The 21,066-nt window shown below is 34.8% G+C and overlaps 1 protein-coding gene across 4 annotated transcripts in view; it reads right to left on the bottom strand.

The window, feature by feature from the left end:
* The window catches only part of UBE2D1 (ubiquitin conjugating enzyme E2 D1), a 37,126-nt gene that overhangs the window by 2,629 nt on the left and 13,431 nt on the right, over positions 1–21,066 (bottom strand). For 2 of the 4 annotated variants that reach the window (XM_012445760.2, XM_012445762.2), the window contains exons 2-6: positions 7,009–7,072; positions 6,884–6,915; positions 4,714–4,791; positions 3,540–3,645; positions 93–186 (exon numbers count right to left, since the gene is read on the bottom strand). In XM_012445760.2, the coding sequence (XP_012301183.1) occupies positions 93–186; positions 3,540–3,645; positions 4,714–4,791; positions 6,884–6,915; positions 7,009–7,072 (374 nt within the window). Of the gene's footprint in view, positions 1–92; positions 187–3,539; positions 3,646–4,713; positions 4,792–6,883; positions 6,916–7,008; positions 7,073–9,689; positions 10,209–21,066 lie in introns of those variants that run through there. The other 2 variants (XM_012445761.3, XM_064374144.1) reach the window with 2 other exon arrangements.

The following is a 21,066-nucleotide window of genomic DNA, read 5'->3' as shown; positions in this document are numbered from 1 at the left end:
AAGCTGTACTTAAAATACATTGATAATATTCATGTTTTAGCATACTATATAGGAATGTATCCATACAGAAACTAAGATAAGTAAACACTTACTTTTCTTTGTCTGATTTATAGATTTGTGCAATATCTGGTACTAAGGGGTCATCTGGATTAGGATCACAAAGTAGAGAACATATGGACAATAAAACTAGATTTAAAAAAGAACATCATATTAGACAATAATCCTTCTAGTTCATATAAATTACACATGTGAAAATAATTTTAGTGAATACAGATACTAAATTTATTAGAAAAACAAAAAACAAACATATGAAATTACATTTTATTCTATTTTGGTTGATAGCAAATTCATCTTTAATTTTTAAAGTTATAAAATTACCCTAGGATGGATAAAATATAAAATTATTTTAGCTTTTGAAGTTTTAAATTCTATTTGAGTTTCCATTTATTTAAAAAAGTGACCCTCCAAAGTAGCTATTAACAACCTTTAAACTTGAGAGTTCTCTATACAACAATCAAATTACACTTAACAGTCCATATACCATTTGGATACTGTGCTCAGACACTCTTTTACTTTGGCTTAGAGCTATAGTCTGTCTACAAAGAAGAAAAATTTGTAAAAATTTTTTCAGTGAATCTTTACTTCATGTACTTTATTCATGTTGTATGCATTTAAAAATAATGTGAACAGCTATCTTCATATAACTTGCATATTTTAAAATAGAAATGAAAATTGAAAAAGTAGTTGTTACTCCAGTATATCAAAATCCCAATGCGAATAGCTACACTAAAAAAAAAAAAGACAATCTAAGATCTAAGTATCTGAAATAAGAGGGAACAAGGACTGTGGTTCCTCATTTGTCTGCTTCAATTGCATGCCACCACTTCTGAGGAGTTTCAGGGAACCTCTGGACCAACCTCCCATTTCCACTTGCCCCCACCTCACTGTGTTTCCCTTCTATTTTCCTACTCTTTCAAGTCCAAAGGTGGATTTATAGAGCAGAGTTGACTCTTACATGACAGGCAAATGGCAGGTATTATGAACTAAAGAAAAAATTAGTATTTTATGCATCTTTCTTATCTTCTATCTGCCCAATGAAACTTCAAGCCTTGTATATTAAACCAACAGGGTAGATTTTCCAGGCTAATTTACAGCCCCAGAATGCTTCCAGACTAACCTCATGATAAAAAGCAAAAGAAGTCATTTAAAATATGGAAAAGCTCCAGGCATGGTGGCATACACCTATGATGCCAGCTACTTGGGAGGCTGAGGCAGAAGAATCTTTGACCTTAGGAGTTCGAGACCATCCTGGGCAACATAGCAACCCCATCTCAAAAATAAAAAAAATTTAAAAAATAAGCTGGGCAAGGTGACTCACACCTATAATCCCAGCACTTTGGGAGACCAAGGCAGGAGGATTACTTGAGGCCAGGAGTCTGAGACCAGCCTGGTCAACACAGCAAGACTCTGTCTATATTTAATTAAAATAAAAAATTTAAGATAAAAAAATTAAAAATTAAAAAAATAAAAATATATAGAAAAGTAAAAAAAATACAAAAAAATGAACAAGGTACCATCTATCTTATAAAAAATAAGCAAGAAGGAAGTTCCTCCTCTGTCAACAACTAGTGCCAGGAGCAATTTGCCTGAAAATTACTATCATGCAAACAAACCATGTCTATCCTTTAAGGTAAGGAAAAGGGTAACAGTTAACATTCATGTAAGTGCCCATTATGTGCTAGGAACATAGCAACCCTATATGGTAATACTATAAGACTCCCCATTTTACTTATAAGGAAACTGAGGCTGTTTCATTTCTCAAAGGATGGTTTCTGGAATCTAACACTACTGATTCTTTATAAAAAGCTACCAATGTCAGAAGATAAGTACTCAGCATCTGGCAGTCTGCCATTTCTTTTCTATGTATAAGGACTTAGCTGTTTATGCCAAATGAGATTCATTTTGTGACATCATTCCAGGAAAAAGCATATGAACTTGAATTACCCTTCAACACAGAATCTTTCATATATCTAATGCATGACAGTCACACTGTGTGAAAGATTCTTAAAAGAATATGAGAATCTATATGAATATTGTAGATGAGCATCTTAGGTCAGAAAAACTACCATTCATAAATAATTGAACTGAAAGAGCTATTATTTATCTAATACTTGAAAAAGCTATGGCTGTGGACTCTGCTTCCTATAAACCTTATTACTTTTTTTTTTTTTGAGACGGAGTTTCGCTCTTGTTACCCAGGCTGGAGTGCAATGACACGATCTCGGCTCACTGCAACCTCCGCCTCCTGGGTTCAGGCAATTCTCCTGCCTCAGCCTCCTGAGTAGCTGGGATTACAGGCACGCGCCACCATGCCCAGCTAATTTTTTGTATTTTTAGTAGAGACGGGGTTTCACCATGTTGACCAGGATGGTCTTGATCTCTTGACCTCGTGATCCACCTGCCTCGGCCTCCCAAAGTGCTGGGATTACAGGCGTGAGCCACCGCGCCCAGCCCAAACCTTATTACTTTTAAAAACATGTCGTATATTCAAGCAGCAATTATTAAAAATAAAAAATGAGAACAGATTGCTTCCATAAATCCCTTCAAGAGAAACATTTTCTTCAATTTTATAAAAACAGAAAACTTGATGGTTACTTCAGTGCAGCTGCTTCTAACTTAACAATATTTTCCAACTATTAGGTTCTCTTCTTTTAGAGAAACAAGACATAAATTAAGAGTGCTAGTACAGTAAGTAGTATTGGCTAATGAAATAAAATGGCTTCAGATGGCCTATGTATACATCCGATAAAGTTGAGAATCAGCACAGATCATGTGTCAGTCACTATAATGATGCTATTGATTATTCAAAGTTTAGACTAACATGCTGTATGTACTGCATTATCCTACGGTGTAAAATGTCTTGCATTTTGAATCATTTATCAATCAAATCTGGTATTTTTTTCGTCAATGAAGTAAAACAGCTGTAAAGCTTTATTATTGTCAACACTTCCATTTAATAAATGGGACAACTAGTCCCCAAATCTTCCTTTTACTATCTCTTATTATCTCTCTCTTTTTTTGTAGAGACAGGGTCTTGCTATGTTGCTCAGGCTTGTCTCGACCTCTTGGGCTCAAGCAATTCTCCCACCTCAGTCTTCCAAAGTGTTAGAATAACAGTCAGGAGTCACAGCGCCTGGGTAGTCTCTCTTTTTAAAAAGACAACATCCAAGCTAAAAGTATTAAAATGTCAATAGGTTTATTCCCAGTATTAAAATGTCAATAGGTTTACTCCCAAATTTCTAGCTCTACTATTTTAAGTTTTTTCTCATTTCATCATTTAGATTTCTCCATCCACACTCCCTGCAACCAAAGCTAACTACCAAAAGCCAGAGTAACATAAGAGCAAAGAGAGCAAAACAAAATCAAAACAGAAGAAAGCACAGTTGATGTTTTCTTAAAACTTTACTCCATAGGTAATTCTGCTGTATTTTCACTGTTTCACTGTTATGAACTGTTTTAAATCTGATCAATGAAATTACCTTTTGATACAGTCAGAGCTGGTGACCATTGTGACCTCAGAATATCGAGACAAATACTTCCATTACTGTTTATGTTTGGATGGTAAATTTTTGTTGTGAAAGCAATCTAAACATAAAACAAAACAACAAAATGTGACCTGTGCATCAACTATGAATAAAACAGAACCAATCTGCTCTAGGATAAAATATCCTCAACTTTATATAACCTTAGAGGAGAAAAGTCTTCAGCACAAATAAAAGAATCATCTACTTTGTGTTACACACAGTTCTAGCTAGTGAGAATGTGAATACAAATAAGTCAGCTTCCTTCCTTCCCCCTCCAAGGAACTGAAAAGTATTTTGGAGAGTGTAATAAATAACTCTGTAGTAGCTGCTATGACTGGTTGAGTAGCATCTAAAGTAATTAACCATGGCTTTCATCATACGTAGAAGTAATCCTGTTCTTAATTTGATTATTGGTGATACCTGGAAGTGATAGTTGGATCTAAAAACAGGGTGCTGATACTATTTCAGGGCAAAGTTGAGGGGTCTCAGTTAAGAAATCCATCAAGAATCCTAATCTTCCACAAGAGTTGTCATATCATTTTATAAATACAATGTTAATCTGTTGTTTTTAACTAGTTAAAATAATTATTTCCTGAGTGACAGAATCTGCTCATATTTCCCCTCTCTGGTATCCCCGTCATTTATTTCCTCTTTAGAGCATATCTAAACTTAATATGAACATGTTTTTCTGTCTCCTACCATATTAAATGAAGGGACTGTTTCATATTTACTTTTGGATTCCCCAATGTAGAAGAACATGGTAGGTACTCAGTAAATGTTTATTGAACACTTAAAAAAAAAAGAGAAAGAAGGATCAAGGATTATCTTAGGAAAGACAATCTCATGAATAAAAAATCTGACTCTTAATCATAAAAATGTCCCAAACTACACATATACAATAAGAAGGGAAAGAAAAGCAAGGAATCTAATTTATGGCATCACAGATACTGATTTTTGTTTATAAACTCAATACAATTTCATATATGAAAACAGATTTTAGATTCAGTGGTTTTTACAAAACAGTTTGAAAATGCTAACCTCCCACAGTCTTTAATATCATGAAACGAGCACTAGATAAAAAGTAAAATCCCTTACATGAGAGTCACATCAATCATAAAAATAAAAATACCTTTGGTGGTTTAAAAGGATAATCTGTTGGAAAATGTACAGTAAGAAAGAAGACTCCACCTTGATATGCGCTATCAGGCTGAAATTACAAAAGATTTGCATCAGCATTTGATTACTATATTTATAACAAAATTATTTCCCCCAAATATTATCAGTTTGAAAAAAATGCCATCATATTTAAAATAATTTCATTAAATATTACCAGTTTGAAAAAAAATGCAACCATTTTGCCATAAGTTCAAATCTTTACCTTGAGAACAGGTTTCTCTTTGCAGGCATGAAGGAGGATTTTCCAACAATTATGCTGACATCATAAAGTTTAAAACAAAATTAAAATAGGACACACACAGTAGTGTGACTTGTCCAAACAAATCTGGTTATGAGTACAAATTTTTAAAGATCAGTATACATACAAGACTGCTGTGAGAGAAGATCATTTTCTGCAGCCATAATGAGTTTTTTTTTTCAAAAGGGTTGGGGCTAGTAAAACTTAAGTTCTCATGGTCACTTAAGAGCCAAGAACAGAGATGAACTGAAGAGGCTGTCATGGAAAGAAAATGCTAAGGACCCTGTTACACAATTTATCTGCCAAATCTTCAATTAATAATTATTTATAAAATAATGTAGAGAATCCAAAAATGTCCAAAACAAAATTACATATTCATACTACTATCAAATTGGCAATCAACTTTACCGGAGAAATTTAAATTTGACCATGTTTCTTTATGGCTATTAGAAAATATAACATTACAAGCAAAACTATAAATAAAAAAGAAAAATGATAGAAAATATACCTAAAATTCTATTTTAATTCTTTCATATTTAATTAAATATATGATGTTATATTAGCATTTTGGTAACAACAGCAAAACAGGACTGTCATTACTTCCTCAAGTTTCAATATATATACTAGAGGATTATACTGTGTAATAATTCTTACTATATATATTGTTTAATTCTAGTTTACCAACAATTGTAAGAAATACAGAAAATGAAGGTAAATTGCAATGACAGATATGGTCTGCTGAGATATTCAAATGATAATACAGAGTACTGTAAATATTTATATTACTAAAGGAAGGGTGTTATGAAGAATACAATCATAACCATTTGTTACATGTGATTCACCTAAAGAATATTTGTGAAAGGCCATAACTCAAAAGGTAAGGATGGGCCTTTAAATGAGAGTATTTTTGAAGGTTCTTAGTAGCTAATTAAAAACAAACAGAAATAACTAGACTTATTGAAAGTCATTACATAAATAAATATGTTGTATTTTACCTTTTAAAAAAAACAAACTTAAAACTATTTAGTAATTTGAGACAACTGCCCAGAGTCCTGCTTTGAAATTCAGTAGTTTCAGTGTTTTTTAAAGTTAAACACAAGGCCGTATAATTAAAAACTCTATAACTCACTAGATAAAGCTCTTTCGGGGAGGGAGGAGAGAATAATGCTCATGGAAACATGTTACTAATGTACTCTCACCCAGAAAGTAGATTTGAGCTGTCAGTGCTCATTCTTATGCAATCAGATTTTTGCTCATAGAAAGAAAAAGCCTGTTTCAAGTCTTGTAACTGCCTCTCAAGTATTGAAAATAATTTTAACAAAGGTAATAAGTATTGAGAGTAGCCAACTATAAAACAGTAGACAATTTTGTGTTTAGGACAATCCAATAAAAGTAAAAGCAGCAAATTTATAAGGTGGCAAAGATAAACCCATTGTAATATTTTATTGATTCTCTTTCACAAAAAAAGAACGGTGATGAAACGTACAGCAAATTGACGCTGTTTCTTGTAGGAATTCCATTACTGGCTTCATTAGACTAATTTCTAACCTACCAAAACTGTGGATGTGAGAATGATTATGCTTAATCACAACTGACTCTCTGTGACAAAAGAAAAAGGTAAACACAGAGCTTGGTTGCAAGCTGTGGCAATCCACTATGTCCAATGATCTGGGATTCAGCAAAGGAAAACATAATAGGGATCTCAGCAAATATTTGCCACCAATGCTCTAGAGAATCACTGTAAATCCTTAATAATATTTTGCTTGCTAGGTGATTCAGAGTACAAGAATATTCAACCTTCATCACAAACATCTGATCAAAGGTGAAATGGCAAGAATGAAGTATGGCTGAGGGGGTTAATTTCATATATATGAATCATACTTACGGGCCCCATAATAGTGGCTTGCCAGTGGAACACTGAAACAAACAAAGGAGTTTTGGAGTCATTAACAAATGTTCAAACCTACATTTTTAATGGTAGCAAAATCCCAGAAATAGAGCAAAGCTTACAGTCATCTCCCACAGGTCCTGCTGAACAGTGAGCAGGTGGATCACGCTGTAGATCACTTAATTCCTGAAGGAAAGCAAAAACATGTAAGGTTAATTCATTCTTTTCCAAATGAAACAAAGGTAATAATCCATTAAGATGCAAACTATTAGCTTAGCTTTAAAAACATTTAAAGCATTTCTATTCAAAATACAAAAACATAAAATGTACTCTGTTATTGACTGGTAGAAGGAAGAAGGTATTCAATTCCTCCATGAGTCAGCTCCAAATCTTGGAAAGATTAAATGGAATAAAATACTGTTTTTCTTTAACATCCCTAAGACAAAAAATATTGAGTATCTACTGTATGCAAGGTAATCTATGTAAGTGCTAGGTTGATAATAGATATCAAAAAACAGGTCCTAATTTAACAGGTTACAATCTAATGAGGGAGAATAAAGGCTCAGAAAGAATAAAGGAAAGCCTTTTTTTATTTTTTAGACAGGATCTCACTTTGTCACCAAGGATGGAGTGCAGTGGCACAAGAGCTCACTGCAGCCTCAATCTCCTGGGCCCAAGGGATCCTCCTACCTTGGCCCCCCAGCCCTAGCCCAAGTAGCTGGTACTATAGGAATGCTATAGTAGCCAGCACACTCAGCTAATTTCATTTGTAGAGATGGGGTCTTGCCATGGTGACCAGGTTGGTCTCCAACTCCTGGGCTCAAGTGATCCACCTCCCTTGCCCTCCCAAGTGTGGAATTACAGGCATGAGCCACTGCACTTAGCTCATTTATGGACCACTTGAAATGGGAAAGAAACAAGCAGCAGTCAGGCCATGTTTTAAAACTGAGAACGTTGATTCATATGCTCTTTCCTGCCCTCAAGGGACCAAAGATCACAGAAAGGACTCAGCTTTAGAGTTTATCCCCCCAGGTTGAAATTCCAGTTCTTCTTATTTTTTTTAATTTTAATTTTGATTTTTCTTCTTTTTCGGACTTTTTATTTTTTGCTCTAACAGATGGAATAATTCCAGTTCTAACAGATCTCACTCTATGGCCTTGGGGAAGTTACTTCACTTCTTTACCCACAGTTTGAAAGAAACTGATTATCTCAAATAGAAAGGTACACATTCAATATAAAAGACTATAACTGAAGAATGTAATTTAGTTTGGAAGATCAATAATCATCTCTGAGGAAGTAACACTTAGGCTGAAATCTAAGTGATGAGTAGGAGTTACTTTTGCAGGAAAAGAGTGACACTGGGAGGCAGAGTGGCATAGGATGAGGCTGGAAAAATAGGCAGAAGCCAGGCAGGAAACAGAAAACCATACAGACCACATTAAGGATGTGGGGTTTTATAACAAATGCATTGGGTAGGGGGTGAAGGAGGTCTTAAGAAGTGGCATGCTCTGATTTAATGGATGGTTGTGACTGGATTAGAAATGGGAAAGAGGAGGAGCTACAAGATTAGTTACTACATAGGCAAGAAAAATGGGGGCTCAGATGGGAGAAGTAGCAACAAGATAGAAGTGGTACATCTAAGACACTCTGAAGGGCCTACCTATCAAAGGATTTTATGAATTACATGTGCAGAGTAGGGAGAGAAGTCATGTATATGTACGATGAAGATTAGGGGCAGCTAACATTTATTCAATGTCTTAGTCATTTTAATAGTCCTCAGAGATAGGTGTTATTATGTTTCCCATTTGACAAGTGAAGAGTTAAGGTGACATACCTCACTGCATGCTTGAGTAACTACTATAGGGTGGAACTGGGATTCAAACAAATGGGGATGCCATTCACTGAGATGGATAATATTATAAGACAAATTGATTTGGAGAAGTAGATATGTTGAATCTGTAATCCCTGTGCTATGAAGAAAAAATGTGATCTACAGGGGTGGACCTTAAGAAAGGCTAGAAATTGGAAAATTATTGCATGTATCTGATATTTAAAACCATGAGAATGACATAAACATTTGTATGGGAACACATATAAATAAATACTGTACTTAATAAAATCTGTCATCAACTGTAAATCACATCCTTAAGTACCAATAATTAAGGAAAAATGCTGCCAATTTATTTCAAAACACCATCAATTATAAGATGCATCCACACTTTAGAAATGTTAAAATGTGAAAGATGTGTCCCTTAGAATCACTGCAATAGGGTAATTATGGCAATGAGTTCAGTGCTCTAATAGAGACAAACAAGGAGGGCATGGCAGAGAAAGGCCTTCCTAAGAAAGTGATACATGAGCTAAGTAACTGAGCCAAGTACAGACTCAGGTCTCCTTCCAAGCCCAATATTCTTTTCCAGTATACTTTGGTACTTTAGTTTTTGTTTTGCTGCTTTTTTTTTTTTAATAGTTGGTGCAGTGTTTTTTTTCCTAATAAGAATTAACTAACAGGGTTAGCTACTTCTTCAGTCCATGTTACAGTTAAGCAATAAGGGGCTGGGCAGGCTGACTCATGCCTGTAATTCTAGCTACTTGGGAGGCTAAGGCAGGAGGATCGCTTGAACCCAGGAGTTCGAGGCTGCAGCGAACTATGATCGGGCCTCTGCACTCCAGACTGGGTGACAGAGAAGACCATATTAAAAAAAAAAAAAAGCAATAAGGAGATGGATTTCAGACTTTGACTTAAATATGCCAGTTAAAAGCAGCAAGGCTTTGAAGTTCAAGTCTGGATGCCACCACTTACTTGCCACATGATCTTGGGAAAAATCTTTTTTTTCTCTCCAAAGCTCAGTTTTCAAGTGGCACTACCTCCATCCATAGTTTCTATGACAACCAAGTGAAATGATACATGTCAAGTGTACAGCACAGTCTCTGGCACATAGTAAGCATTCAAATAAAGGGAACTGACAGCCTTCCAATTCTCTAGGAGCAGAATACAATTATTAAAATAGTTTAAAAGACTGAGGGAGGAATAGTTCCCAAGTCACAGCCCCATTTTAGAAGGCTGTGCCTTATAACGGTTTTCTAATTTGGGCAAGATTGCTTCTGTAATTATTCATCATGTTGAATTTTCTAAACATTAGTGTAAATGGGATTTCTTTGCCCTCATTTTAACTAGAAGACTAGTTAATCAGAAAATGACAGTCTGTAGATTTAAAAAACTGTTAATGACTTGCATGTATATATTTTACAGAGATAATGTATATGTGAATAAATCATATATAGGCACAAATACATATTTTGTTTGTTAACAAGAAAAGTCAAAAACCTTACTTTAGTTGGAACAGCCTTGAACCATATTCAAATTTCACGTCAGGCTGTTCTTCAAAACCTTTAAAATATTATATTATATATAAAAACAAAGGTTAACTTGTTCTTGTTATTATTATTATTATTGATGTCCTGATTCTACCTCCTCTGTTAGAAGTTATGGCTAAGGAAGAGAGAGAAAATCTAACACACACCTGAAAAGGCAGAGTTCTTAAGCTGTTACTTTATTATAGCTCATCCACATAGGAAAGAGGCAGCTGATAGAATATCAAACATCCTTAATATTCACATGGATCATTATTTGTTACAAATAATTACAGTAATGCTTTGCGGAGAGACTTACATAACCTAGACCTTTTAGGAGAGTCTAGATTCCTAATGTTCTATCCCTTTGTCAATACATGTGTCTAGAAATACGTCTTGTTATTTTTTCAGAAATATGTAACTGAAACTAGGATGCATATGTGCAGACAGAATGACCTACAAAAAACAAAAGATACATTCCCACTCTGGCCCACAAAAATACAGACCTTAAATTTGAAAAAAGAAAAATGAAGATATTTTGGAACATTCTGAGATGTGTTAATGAGGTGAAAATGTAAGACAAACAGAAACCACAACTAGACAAACGAAACCCCCACTCTTTTCGCTTAGTCTATGCAGCAGCCAGTCTACTTTTAGATGACAGACAAAATCAAGGACCACTTTTATTTGTTGAATTCTTCATTTTGATTTAGATTACTCTAAGTTTTTCTGGAATTGCCTTACTAGCTGATTTATGCTTTCTCTGCTAATAACTGCCATTCTTACGTATCTACTTTTAGCACCACTGCTACATATGGGGTATTAAAGATAATTTAATGATTTTTGTATTATACCAAAAGGATATGTTAGGATCAGTACTCTCTTCCCTTGCCCTTCTCCCCTACTCATTATGTAAGAATTAACACTGAATTAGACAACTTGTTCAAGACCATAGGAGCCTCACAAGAGGCAGGGTGTAACTCCACATTCTTCACTCTCATAGAAGTCCCTTCTGAGAACAAGGTATGACCCCAGACTCCCACTTCTTGAATACTTCTTCCTATTCCACCACTACCTAGAAACCTAAGATGCACCCTATAAATAGCCTCCCAGTAATGATTTCATAAGCCCCTCAGGCCTCCTGCCAAGAACTCTTTATGGCTATGCTTTTGTCTTAATCGCATGTTGGATTAAAAGATCTCAAAGACAAAGGATTTAAAAGCATTCAATTTTTTCATTAAGTATTTTATCTACGTATGTGTGTTACAAAAGTTAGCAGTGATTTGTAGGAAAAAATAGAGAGAAAAATGTATAGTTAAGCACCCACAAGACCGTTACCTGAACCAAACCATTGTCAATTACAATATATCCATCCACAGCTTTGTTGGGAAATAAGCATGTCACTCACTGTAGGAGGGAGGGTAAGTTGATACAGTCTTTTGGAACACAATTTGATAATAACTGCAAAAGTAGAAAATGCATATGGTTTCCGACCCAGTAATTTCACCTCATAGAAATTAATGCCCAGGTAGCTAAAGATACATATATAAGGATATTTAGTGCAGCATCTTGTGTAAATATGAAAAACTGAAATAACGTAAAGGTCCATCAGTAAAGAATGGCTTCATGAAATGATACAGCTATATTATGAAATACTGAGTAGCCATTTAAAAGAGTGAAACAGATCTATATATGTTGACACTGAAAAACGTTAAGTTAACATAATATAGTGTTTAAATGAAAAATACAAGTTACAGGACAGTATGCCAATTATAATTTCATATATATAAACTCTAGATGCAAAAATAAAAGGATGCACAACAAACTGTTAATGGTAGTTATCTCTGGAAGATACTACTGGGTTGCTGCTACTTTATGTTTTCTATATCGTTTAAATTTTTATAATACTTTTGTAACTTTTTAAAGAAAAACAAAGATTTTTATTCAGGTTTTTATGCATTTTAAAAGATAAAATATCCCACTCTGAGAGAATGGAGGTAATACATAAATACATAAATATAAAAAAAAAGATAAAATGGAATTGGGTTTTTTCCTCTACATATATTTTAAGCATCTTCTTTTTTCATTAAAAATATTTTATAAGACAATGAAAGAAAAACTGAGGAACTGTCACAGATTGGAGAATAGTTACTAGGAAGATGCAACAATTAAATCCAACGTGGGATCCCCAGTGGGATCCTGTAACAGGAAAAAGGCATTAGTGGAAAAAAAAAAGGTGAAATTTGAATTATGTGTGTAGTTGATAGCATTATACCAAGGTTGCTTTCCTTGTTTTGATAACTGCACAGTCGTTATATAAGTGTATTGGGGAAGTTGGGTTAAGGATATATATGAACTTTATTATTTTCACAACTTTTTTGTAAGACAAAATTATTTCAAAATTTTAGAAGTAAAACTTTTTATACACAATCTAAAACTTAATTCCCTACTTTCTTTCCCAAGCTTACTTCTTTTCCTGTACTCCCCATGCCTGTTAATGGGACATAAGCCAACCAGTCATGAGGCTCAAAATCTCAGCACTGTTTTGACTTTCTTTGTCTTGTCCTCGTATTTAGACAGATGTACAGTACAATATATTCTACCTCAAAACACATTACATTGCTTACCAATTATCTCAAATGTCAATTACAGTTCAATTATAACTGCTTCCACTCTAGGCATTACTCGCAATAAAAAAAATCTTCTAATAGCACAGCTCTTTTTATTTCGCTCTTCTGCTTTACTTCAGCGGCTCCCCATTGCTTAGTAAAGACCAAATTCCCCCAATGAACATCTTTTCATTATCTAGTCCCAAACCTACATTCTCAGTTGGGTTTCCTTTCACAAACTAGCCCAGTGATTCTCCAAAGAACCCCCTTGGGTCTTCTGAAAACACTTTCAGGAAGGCTATGAGATCAAAATTAATTTTGTAATAAAACTCAGATGTTATCTGTCTTTTCATTCTCAATATCTCATGAGTATACAGTAGCGTTTTCCAGAGGCTTAATGACATGTGGTATTTTAACAAATTAATGCATAAGCATATGTGAAAATCCAGCTGTCATCTGTAAGCTTGACTACAAGATTTGAAAACATAAAACAATGCCACTCTACTTTTTTGTTTGGAAAATATAGTTATTTTTCATAAAAATATTATTTATGTTAATGCAGTGAGTTTATTATTATTCTTAAATTATTTGCTAAATATTTAAAATGTTTATTTATTTATTTATTTATTTATTTATTTATTTATGAGAGACAGAGTCTTGCTCTGACTCCCAGGCTGGAGTACAGTGGTGCAATCTTTGCTCACTGCAACCTCCGTCTCCTGGGTTCAAGTGATTCTCCTGCCTCAGCTTTTCAAGTAGCTGGAACTACAGGCACGCGCCACCATGCCCAGCTAATTTTTGTATTTTTTAGTAGAGACAGGATTTCACTATATGTTGGCCAGGCTGGTCTCGAACTCCTGACCTCAGGTGATCTACCTGCCTTGGCCTCCCAAAGTGCTGGGATAACAGGCATGAGCCACCATGCCCGGTCAAATATTTAAAATGTTTTAAACTCTCATATGGTAAATAATAATACATTTAACCCACAGAAACAAAAAATTCTTTGGATTCTACAATACTTAAGAACATTAAAGGTTAATTTGTTCAGCGGCAACAGAAAAAAAAAAAAAAAGAACATTAAAGGGGTCCTGAGACCAAAAAGTTTGAGAATTGCAGGTATAACCTGACTGCTTGGATGTTTCCTAGACACAGTTTTCTGGCCCTTATAATTCTCCTTCTGCTAAAATAACCTTCCTTCCATCTCCCCACGCTCAAATTTTACCTGTTTTCCTTAATGCTATCTTTTCAAAGTCCAACTATTAGCTGTGTGACCTTGGGCAATTTACTTAACCTCTTTGAGTCTTAAGCGTGTCATATGTAATATATGGACATCTCTGCTTACCTTTAAGAACTGTATTGAGAATTAAAATTTCATACCTATGTATCAAAATACATAGGTAAAGCACCTAGCTTAATACCTTACATGTATAATAGATGCTTAATAATTGCTAACTTTCCCCCATCTGTTCCTCTTTTACTGGATTTTTTTTTTGAAATGGAGTTTTGCTCTTGTTGCCCAGGCTGGAGTGCAATGGTGCAATCTCGGTTCACTACAACCTCCATCTCCTGGGTTCAAGCGGTTCTCCTGCCCCAGACTCCCGAGTAGCTGAGATTACATGCATGCACCACCATGCCTAGCTAACTGTGTATTTTTAGTAGAGATGAAGTTTCCCCATGTTGGTCAGGCTGGTCTCGAACTCCCGACCTCAAATGATCCACCCACTTCAGCCTCCCAAAGTGCTGGGATTACAGGTGTGAGCCACCATGCCTGGCCATGGAATGCTTTTCAAAATAAGAATTTTATGCACTTTATTTATGGATCCTTCCATAATACTTAGCACAATGCCTTTCACATAAGGTGTTTGGTATTATTTGAATCAGCAATAAAATTTAATAAGTCATCGACAGAACATAAATATCTCAAATTTCAATATTTTACAAAGGCAAATGGTTAGATTTGAGAATCGAGTTAAATCATTCTTTTATGTAGATATGCAAATTGCATATGGTAAAAAGTATAACACGTGTTAGAATAGTGCAGGTCACTTGAAAACACTAGGGTGAGCTTTCAAATAACATGGTGAAATATAAAAATGAATATCAAAAGAATACTAAGATATTATAGCACTGTCACAACTATTTTCAATTTATAGAATGTATTATATATTCTAGCAACGTATCCAAAGCCACCAAAATTCCTGTTAAATTTTTGTTTCCATTTCTCTGGTTTAGAAGAGCTCAAAGCTCTAAATATTCCATTCTTATTGTTTATTTAGGATGGTATTGACCTACTTTCAGGACACAGCTTTGGGTTGCTTTCCAAGGGGAGTCAGGGGTTTGTGCTGAGCTGACCTCATCTTAAAGTAAGTCGTCTTCTAACCACTGGCAATCCTTAGTGACAGAGCTGCCCACAGACAGGGCTGCAGTCTATGGCTTGGACAGAGATTTTGTTTGTTTATTCCAGAGTTAACTTAACCAGATGGGCTAAATATAGAAATTTGTTAAGTACTTCTACATCCTTTCTAATAGGCACTATTCAGATTTTACACTTTTATCCCAACTACACCCTTTCAAGGCATTAAAGATTTAATGCAATAGTATCAGATTTTGATGCTAATAAAAATCCTCATAAATCACTGGTCAGGCACATTTGTTTATGATTAAACTGGGGCATGAAATTAAAGGAGAAGTTACTCATTTGTGAAAAAAAAATTTTTCTAAGATATAGTTTAAAAGGTAGTAAAGAGGTCCTCTAGGTTCTTAGAAGCTTAAAAGTAGCTACAGCAGTTGTACCTCCAAGGAAATACATGTAAGAGTACTTACTTATAAGCCTCAAGGGTTCCCTTCTGAATGTGTTCACTGAAGTTTAGAATACTGTAGGGAACCCTGGAAAGAAAGTTTCTCCTAGGACAGAAGGGTGATTTAGTAAGGAACTAGTGTAAAATAACTGATGTAAACTACCTTCTAAATCAAAAATAGAAACTGATATATGAAACATTAAAAAGTAAGGTTATAAGATCTGGTAAATTCTGAAAAGTCACAAGGATTGCATCAGAGTTTACTTCCTATCCAACTCTTTAAACTTGGGGCACATTTTAGTACTGTATTTATTTTTTTAAAAAAACACCTTATTTGTTAAATGGTAGATTGCTGGGGGCATAGAAAACATTAGTGATTTTTTTTTTTTTTTTTGTAAGAGATGGGGTTTCCTTATGCTGCCCAGGCTAGACTCAAACTCTCGCACTCAAGCAATCCTACCACCCTAATCTCACCAGGAAGTTGGGATTCCAGGCACTTATCACTACATCCATAACTTTTTTTTAATTTGCCAGTTATTACAAGTAGGACTCAGGGCTGATGTCATCTTGCCACACAGACCGTGTGCCACCGACAACAAGGGACACCATTCACATAGACCACAAAGTTAGTGTTGCTCCCTGGGAGTTCTGCAAAGCCTTAATACAGAAAGTTGCACATAGGAAATGAACACATTCTTTAAACCTAACTTAGCATGTCATCACTGTCTCAGGCAAACAGTACTTTTGATGTGGAAGCAAAAGTGATGGTGTTTGGCATCTGAATGGGACCAAGAGGACTTATTTTACCCTTAGCTACTGTGCTAATGTGTCAAAAATGGAGGGAAAAAAAAAAGTCAAACCCAGAATTCAAAAATTAAAATTTGAAAACAATGACATTCTAGTAGAGGGAAAGTTTTTTTTTTCAATAGCTTGTGCTGGGTCAATTAAGTATCCATATGAGGAAAAAACTAGCAACCTTGATCCCCCTACCTCAAATAATATACAGTTATGTGCCACACAACATATCAATCAACTGACTGCATATGTAGTGGTCACATAAAATTATAATGGTGCTGAAAAATTCCTATCACCTAATGACCTTGGAGCCATCCTAACATCACACTGCAATGTCTCACACGCTTTAGTATGCTGGTGTAAACAAATCTATCGTGCTACCAGTCCTATAAAAGTATAGCACATACAACTGTGTACAGTGCATAATAAATGACAGTGATAACAAACAACTATGTTACTGGTTCATGTATTTACTACATTATACTTTTAACCATTATGTCAGTGCGTACTCTTTCTACTTATAAAATAAAAAAAAGAACTGTAAAACTTCAGGAAGGTTCTTCAGTAGATATTCCAGAAGCAGGAACTATTATCAGAGGAGATGACAGCTCCATGCTGTCCCTGAAGACCCTCCAGTGGGACAGGATGTAGAGGTGTAGAGGTGGAAGACAATGATACTGAGTATCCTGACCCTGTGTAAACCTAAGCTAATGTGTATGTTTGTCTTAGTTTTTAAGAAAAAAACTTAAAAAGTAAAAAAAAAAAAAAAAAAAAAAAAAAGTGAAAAAAATTAAAATAGAAGTTTATAGAACAAGGAAATAAAAGGAAATATTTTTATACAGCTATATAATGTGTTTTGTGTTTTAAGCCAAGTGCTATTACAAAAAAGTCCAAAAGTTAAAAAAAATTAGTTTATAAACTAAAAGAGTTACAGTAAGCTAAGTTTAATTTATTAATGAAGAAAGAACAATATTTTCTTTTTTTTTTTTTGAGACAGAGTTTCGCTCTTGTTACCCAGGCTGGAGTGCAATGGTGCGATCTTGGCTCACCGCAACCTCCATCTCCTGGGTTCAAGCAATTCTCCTGCCTCTGCCTCCCGAGTAGCTGGGACTACAGGCGTGCGCCACCATGCCCAGCTAATTTTTGTATTTTTAGTAGAGACGGGGTTTCACAATGTTGATCAGGATGGTCTTGATCTCTTGACCTCGTAATCCACCCGTCTCAGCCTCCCAAAGTGCTGGGATTATAGGCGTGAGCCACCGCACCTGGCCAAAGAACAATATTTTCATATAAATTTGTATATCCTAAGTGTATGTACAGTGTTTATAAAGTCTATGGCAGTATACAGTAATGCCTAAGGCCTTCACATTCACTCACCCTCACTTACTGACTCACCCAGAACAACTTCCAGTCCTGCAAATTCCATTCATGGTAAGTGTCCTATACAGGTGTACCATTTTTTTCTCTTTTATACTATATTTTTACTGTATCTTTTTAATGCTTAGCTATATTTAGATGCACAAATATTTCCCACTGTGTTACAACTGCCTACAGTATCAGCACAGTAACACGCTACATAGGTTTCTAGTCTAGGAGCAATAGACTACTCTATATAGCCTTGGTGTATAGTAGGCTGTACCATCTAGGTTTGTGTAAGTACACTCAATGATGTTTGCACAATGACAAAATTGCCTAATGATGCATTTCTCAGAAATTATCCCTGTCATTACACAACACATGACTATACAAAAATCAATTCTAAATAGACTGAAGGTTTACGTGTGAAAGGTAAAATAATAAAGCTTTTAAAAACCCCACAAAGGCAGAGATTTCTTAAACAGGACACAAAGAGTACTTAAAAAAATGAATAATTTGGACTTGATTAAAATTAAGAACATCTGTTCATCAAAAGACACATTAAAAGTGTGAAGAGACAAGACACCAAGTGAGAGAAAATATTTGCAATATTACATATATCTGACAAAAGACTCATCCAGAATATGTAAAATATATTCTTACAGATCAATTTTTTAAAAAGCGGCTTAAACAGGCACTTTACAAAAGAAGCTACCAAATGGCCAATACATATATGTAACAGAAGAGGCTCAGCTTCATTAGTCACCAAGGATATGCAAATTTAAACCAAAATGCTATGCCACTACATATCCAACAAAATGATTTAAATGAAATAGAAGAGAGTACAAGTGTTGGCAAAGATGTGAAGCAACTGAAACTCTGGAACTCCTGGTGGAAGAGGAAAACTGATAGTAACCACTAATGGTAAACATAAAAATACTTCTACTGTTAGGTATATACCTAACAGAAAAGTGAATATATGCATGCCACAGTGCCATTATTTGTAATAGGCCCAAACCAGAACAAACCAGAAGCAACCCAATGTCCATCAACAGTAGAATGAATAACTTGAAGTATATTCATGCAAGAAGAATGAATGAACTACAGCTCCAGGCAACAATATAGATGAATCTTACAAATATTGTGAGCAAAAGCAGCCAGAGACAAAATGATACATACTGTATGATTCCCCTTAAATAACTTTCAAAAACAGGCTACAGTAATGTACGGTGATAGACGTTAGAATAGTGATTTACCTTGAGGACAGAGGTAAAGCTAAGAAGGGAGAAGAAAGGGTTTCTAGGGTCCTTGTAATACTATTTCTTGAGCTGGGTGCTGGTTTCACAGGTTTGTTCACTTTGTAAAAATTGGTCAAGCTATATACTTTATGTCTGCATAACTGAAACAAAAAGTTTACATTATAACTTGTAAAATGTATTTTGCCATAATGAATAGCATAATGATAACATAAAAAAGATGGGCAAGGATATATACAATTCACATAATGGAAAAGATGACTATCAAATAATGAGACTAGTTAGAAATCCGTATATGAAAAGAACTCATTAAAGAGGCACACTGTTTGAGTATACATATATTTTGTGTGTGTGTGTTTCAGTTTCACTTCCGGTGACTTAAAATCTAAAACTGAAATGCATTGTTGATTCTATTTCCTTCTTCCCCTTTGAGATAAAAATAAGCTTAAAACAAATCAACCCTATATCTAAACAAATCAAGCAATAAATATCAACTAGTGAAAGTATGTTCCAGAAAAAAGCAGTCTGTGCCAATGAAGCAATTTTCTATTCTAATGTGATTAACATTCAAATACAAAATCTAGCTAGGAGTATGTAAATTTTAAAATAAAATATATTAATAATCAGTAGATTAAATGATAATGTCTTAATATCATGTCTAGAACTATAAAAGCACTTATAATAAAGCCACAGAAATGTGTATTTAATGGATTTATATAGCCTTACATGGCTAAGCACCTCTATTCTAGTTCAGATTTCTATAAACAACTAGACACAAAGTACTGAAAGGTCTGAAACTGAATTTTAAATTGCCACAGATGGCATGTTTATAACACCCCCACAATATGCTAAGTGTTCTCCATAAAACCAACCTAGACACAATCCCTGCCTCTAGGGGACTTAAAATCTAAAAGTAGATGAGGCAGCCTAATTCAAACAAAGTAAACAAACAAAAGGAAACAAAGAAGGGAATGTAAGAGAAGGGGCCTGCATTAATCTCCTGGCTCCCAGAAGGGTAACAGGCCAATCTGAACAGAGAGGAATGAAAGCTAACAAGTGAGAACTGTCTTATTTATCATAAAACTTAATATGACACAATGCAGTTAATAGTCCCTAAAAAATTATGCTGACTAGACTGAAAATGCTTTGTTGTTTTCTAGCTTCAACATTCAGAAGATCTAAATCTCCATAATGGATATAATACATACCCCACTGGGTGTGTGTAAAGGACATAAAACAGTCCATGCAACGGGCTGATTTACAGCCCAAAATTTAAATTACTGAATCCAAAGCCTATGAAAGCATCATTTCAAAACTCCTGGCTCAACTAGTAATTAATTAACATGACACAACTGTCTTTACCTCAAAGTTCCTAAAACAAGACAGTGATTCTTACTGGATTGTATTTTTCATGTTGCCTCTAAAAGGATATATGAGCTATATTTGGTTTGTCTGTAAATAAACATTTCATGGGCTTACAGTTCAAGCCCTGATCTCTTTATCCAGTTGACTAGAGCTATTTCAATAGAAAAATGTCAAACGATCATCAGAAATATCTCCAAATACAGAACCTCTTTAAGCCTGTGAATTAAAGTACATCTAAACCATTTAGATTCTTCCCAGAAGACTTCAAAATGCTGACAACATCCAATTAAGTTATAGGAACCAAACACTTTAACAAACTGGCCCTGGCTGCTTTGCTGTCTCCTTGGATCAAGTTTTTTTTTCTGGCAAAAGCTGTTTATTTAAAAAATAATAATGCAGCCAAATGCCACAAAAAAGGAAGATGAAGAAAGCAATGATATCTGACTTTGCTGCATCAGTCATATACATTGAATGGGAACTATAAAGAGTGTAATTTAGAATTAAAGCTTGAGATCAGAATTACAGACATTATTTACTCAATGCCCCAGTTTTCTCTGCACCAGCCATAATGACTCAATTTCCCAAAATGCTATCTTGCCTCTACTTTCAAACATGGCTTCCTGTTCAGATGGCGGACTCTGACTCTT

Source organism: Aotus nancymaae, unplaced genomic scaffold, assembly GCF_030222135.1.
Source record: "Aotus nancymaae isolate 86718 unplaced genomic scaffold, 86718_ANA_hifiasm-v0.15.2.pri h1tg000010l, whole genome shotgun sequence".
Classification (NCBI taxonomy): domain Eukaryota; kingdom Metazoa; phylum Chordata; class Mammalia; order Primates; family Aotidae; genus Aotus; species Aotus nancymaae.
Note: the sequence above shows the minus strand (reverse complement) of the source record. Positions and strands in the feature narration are given on the sequence as shown.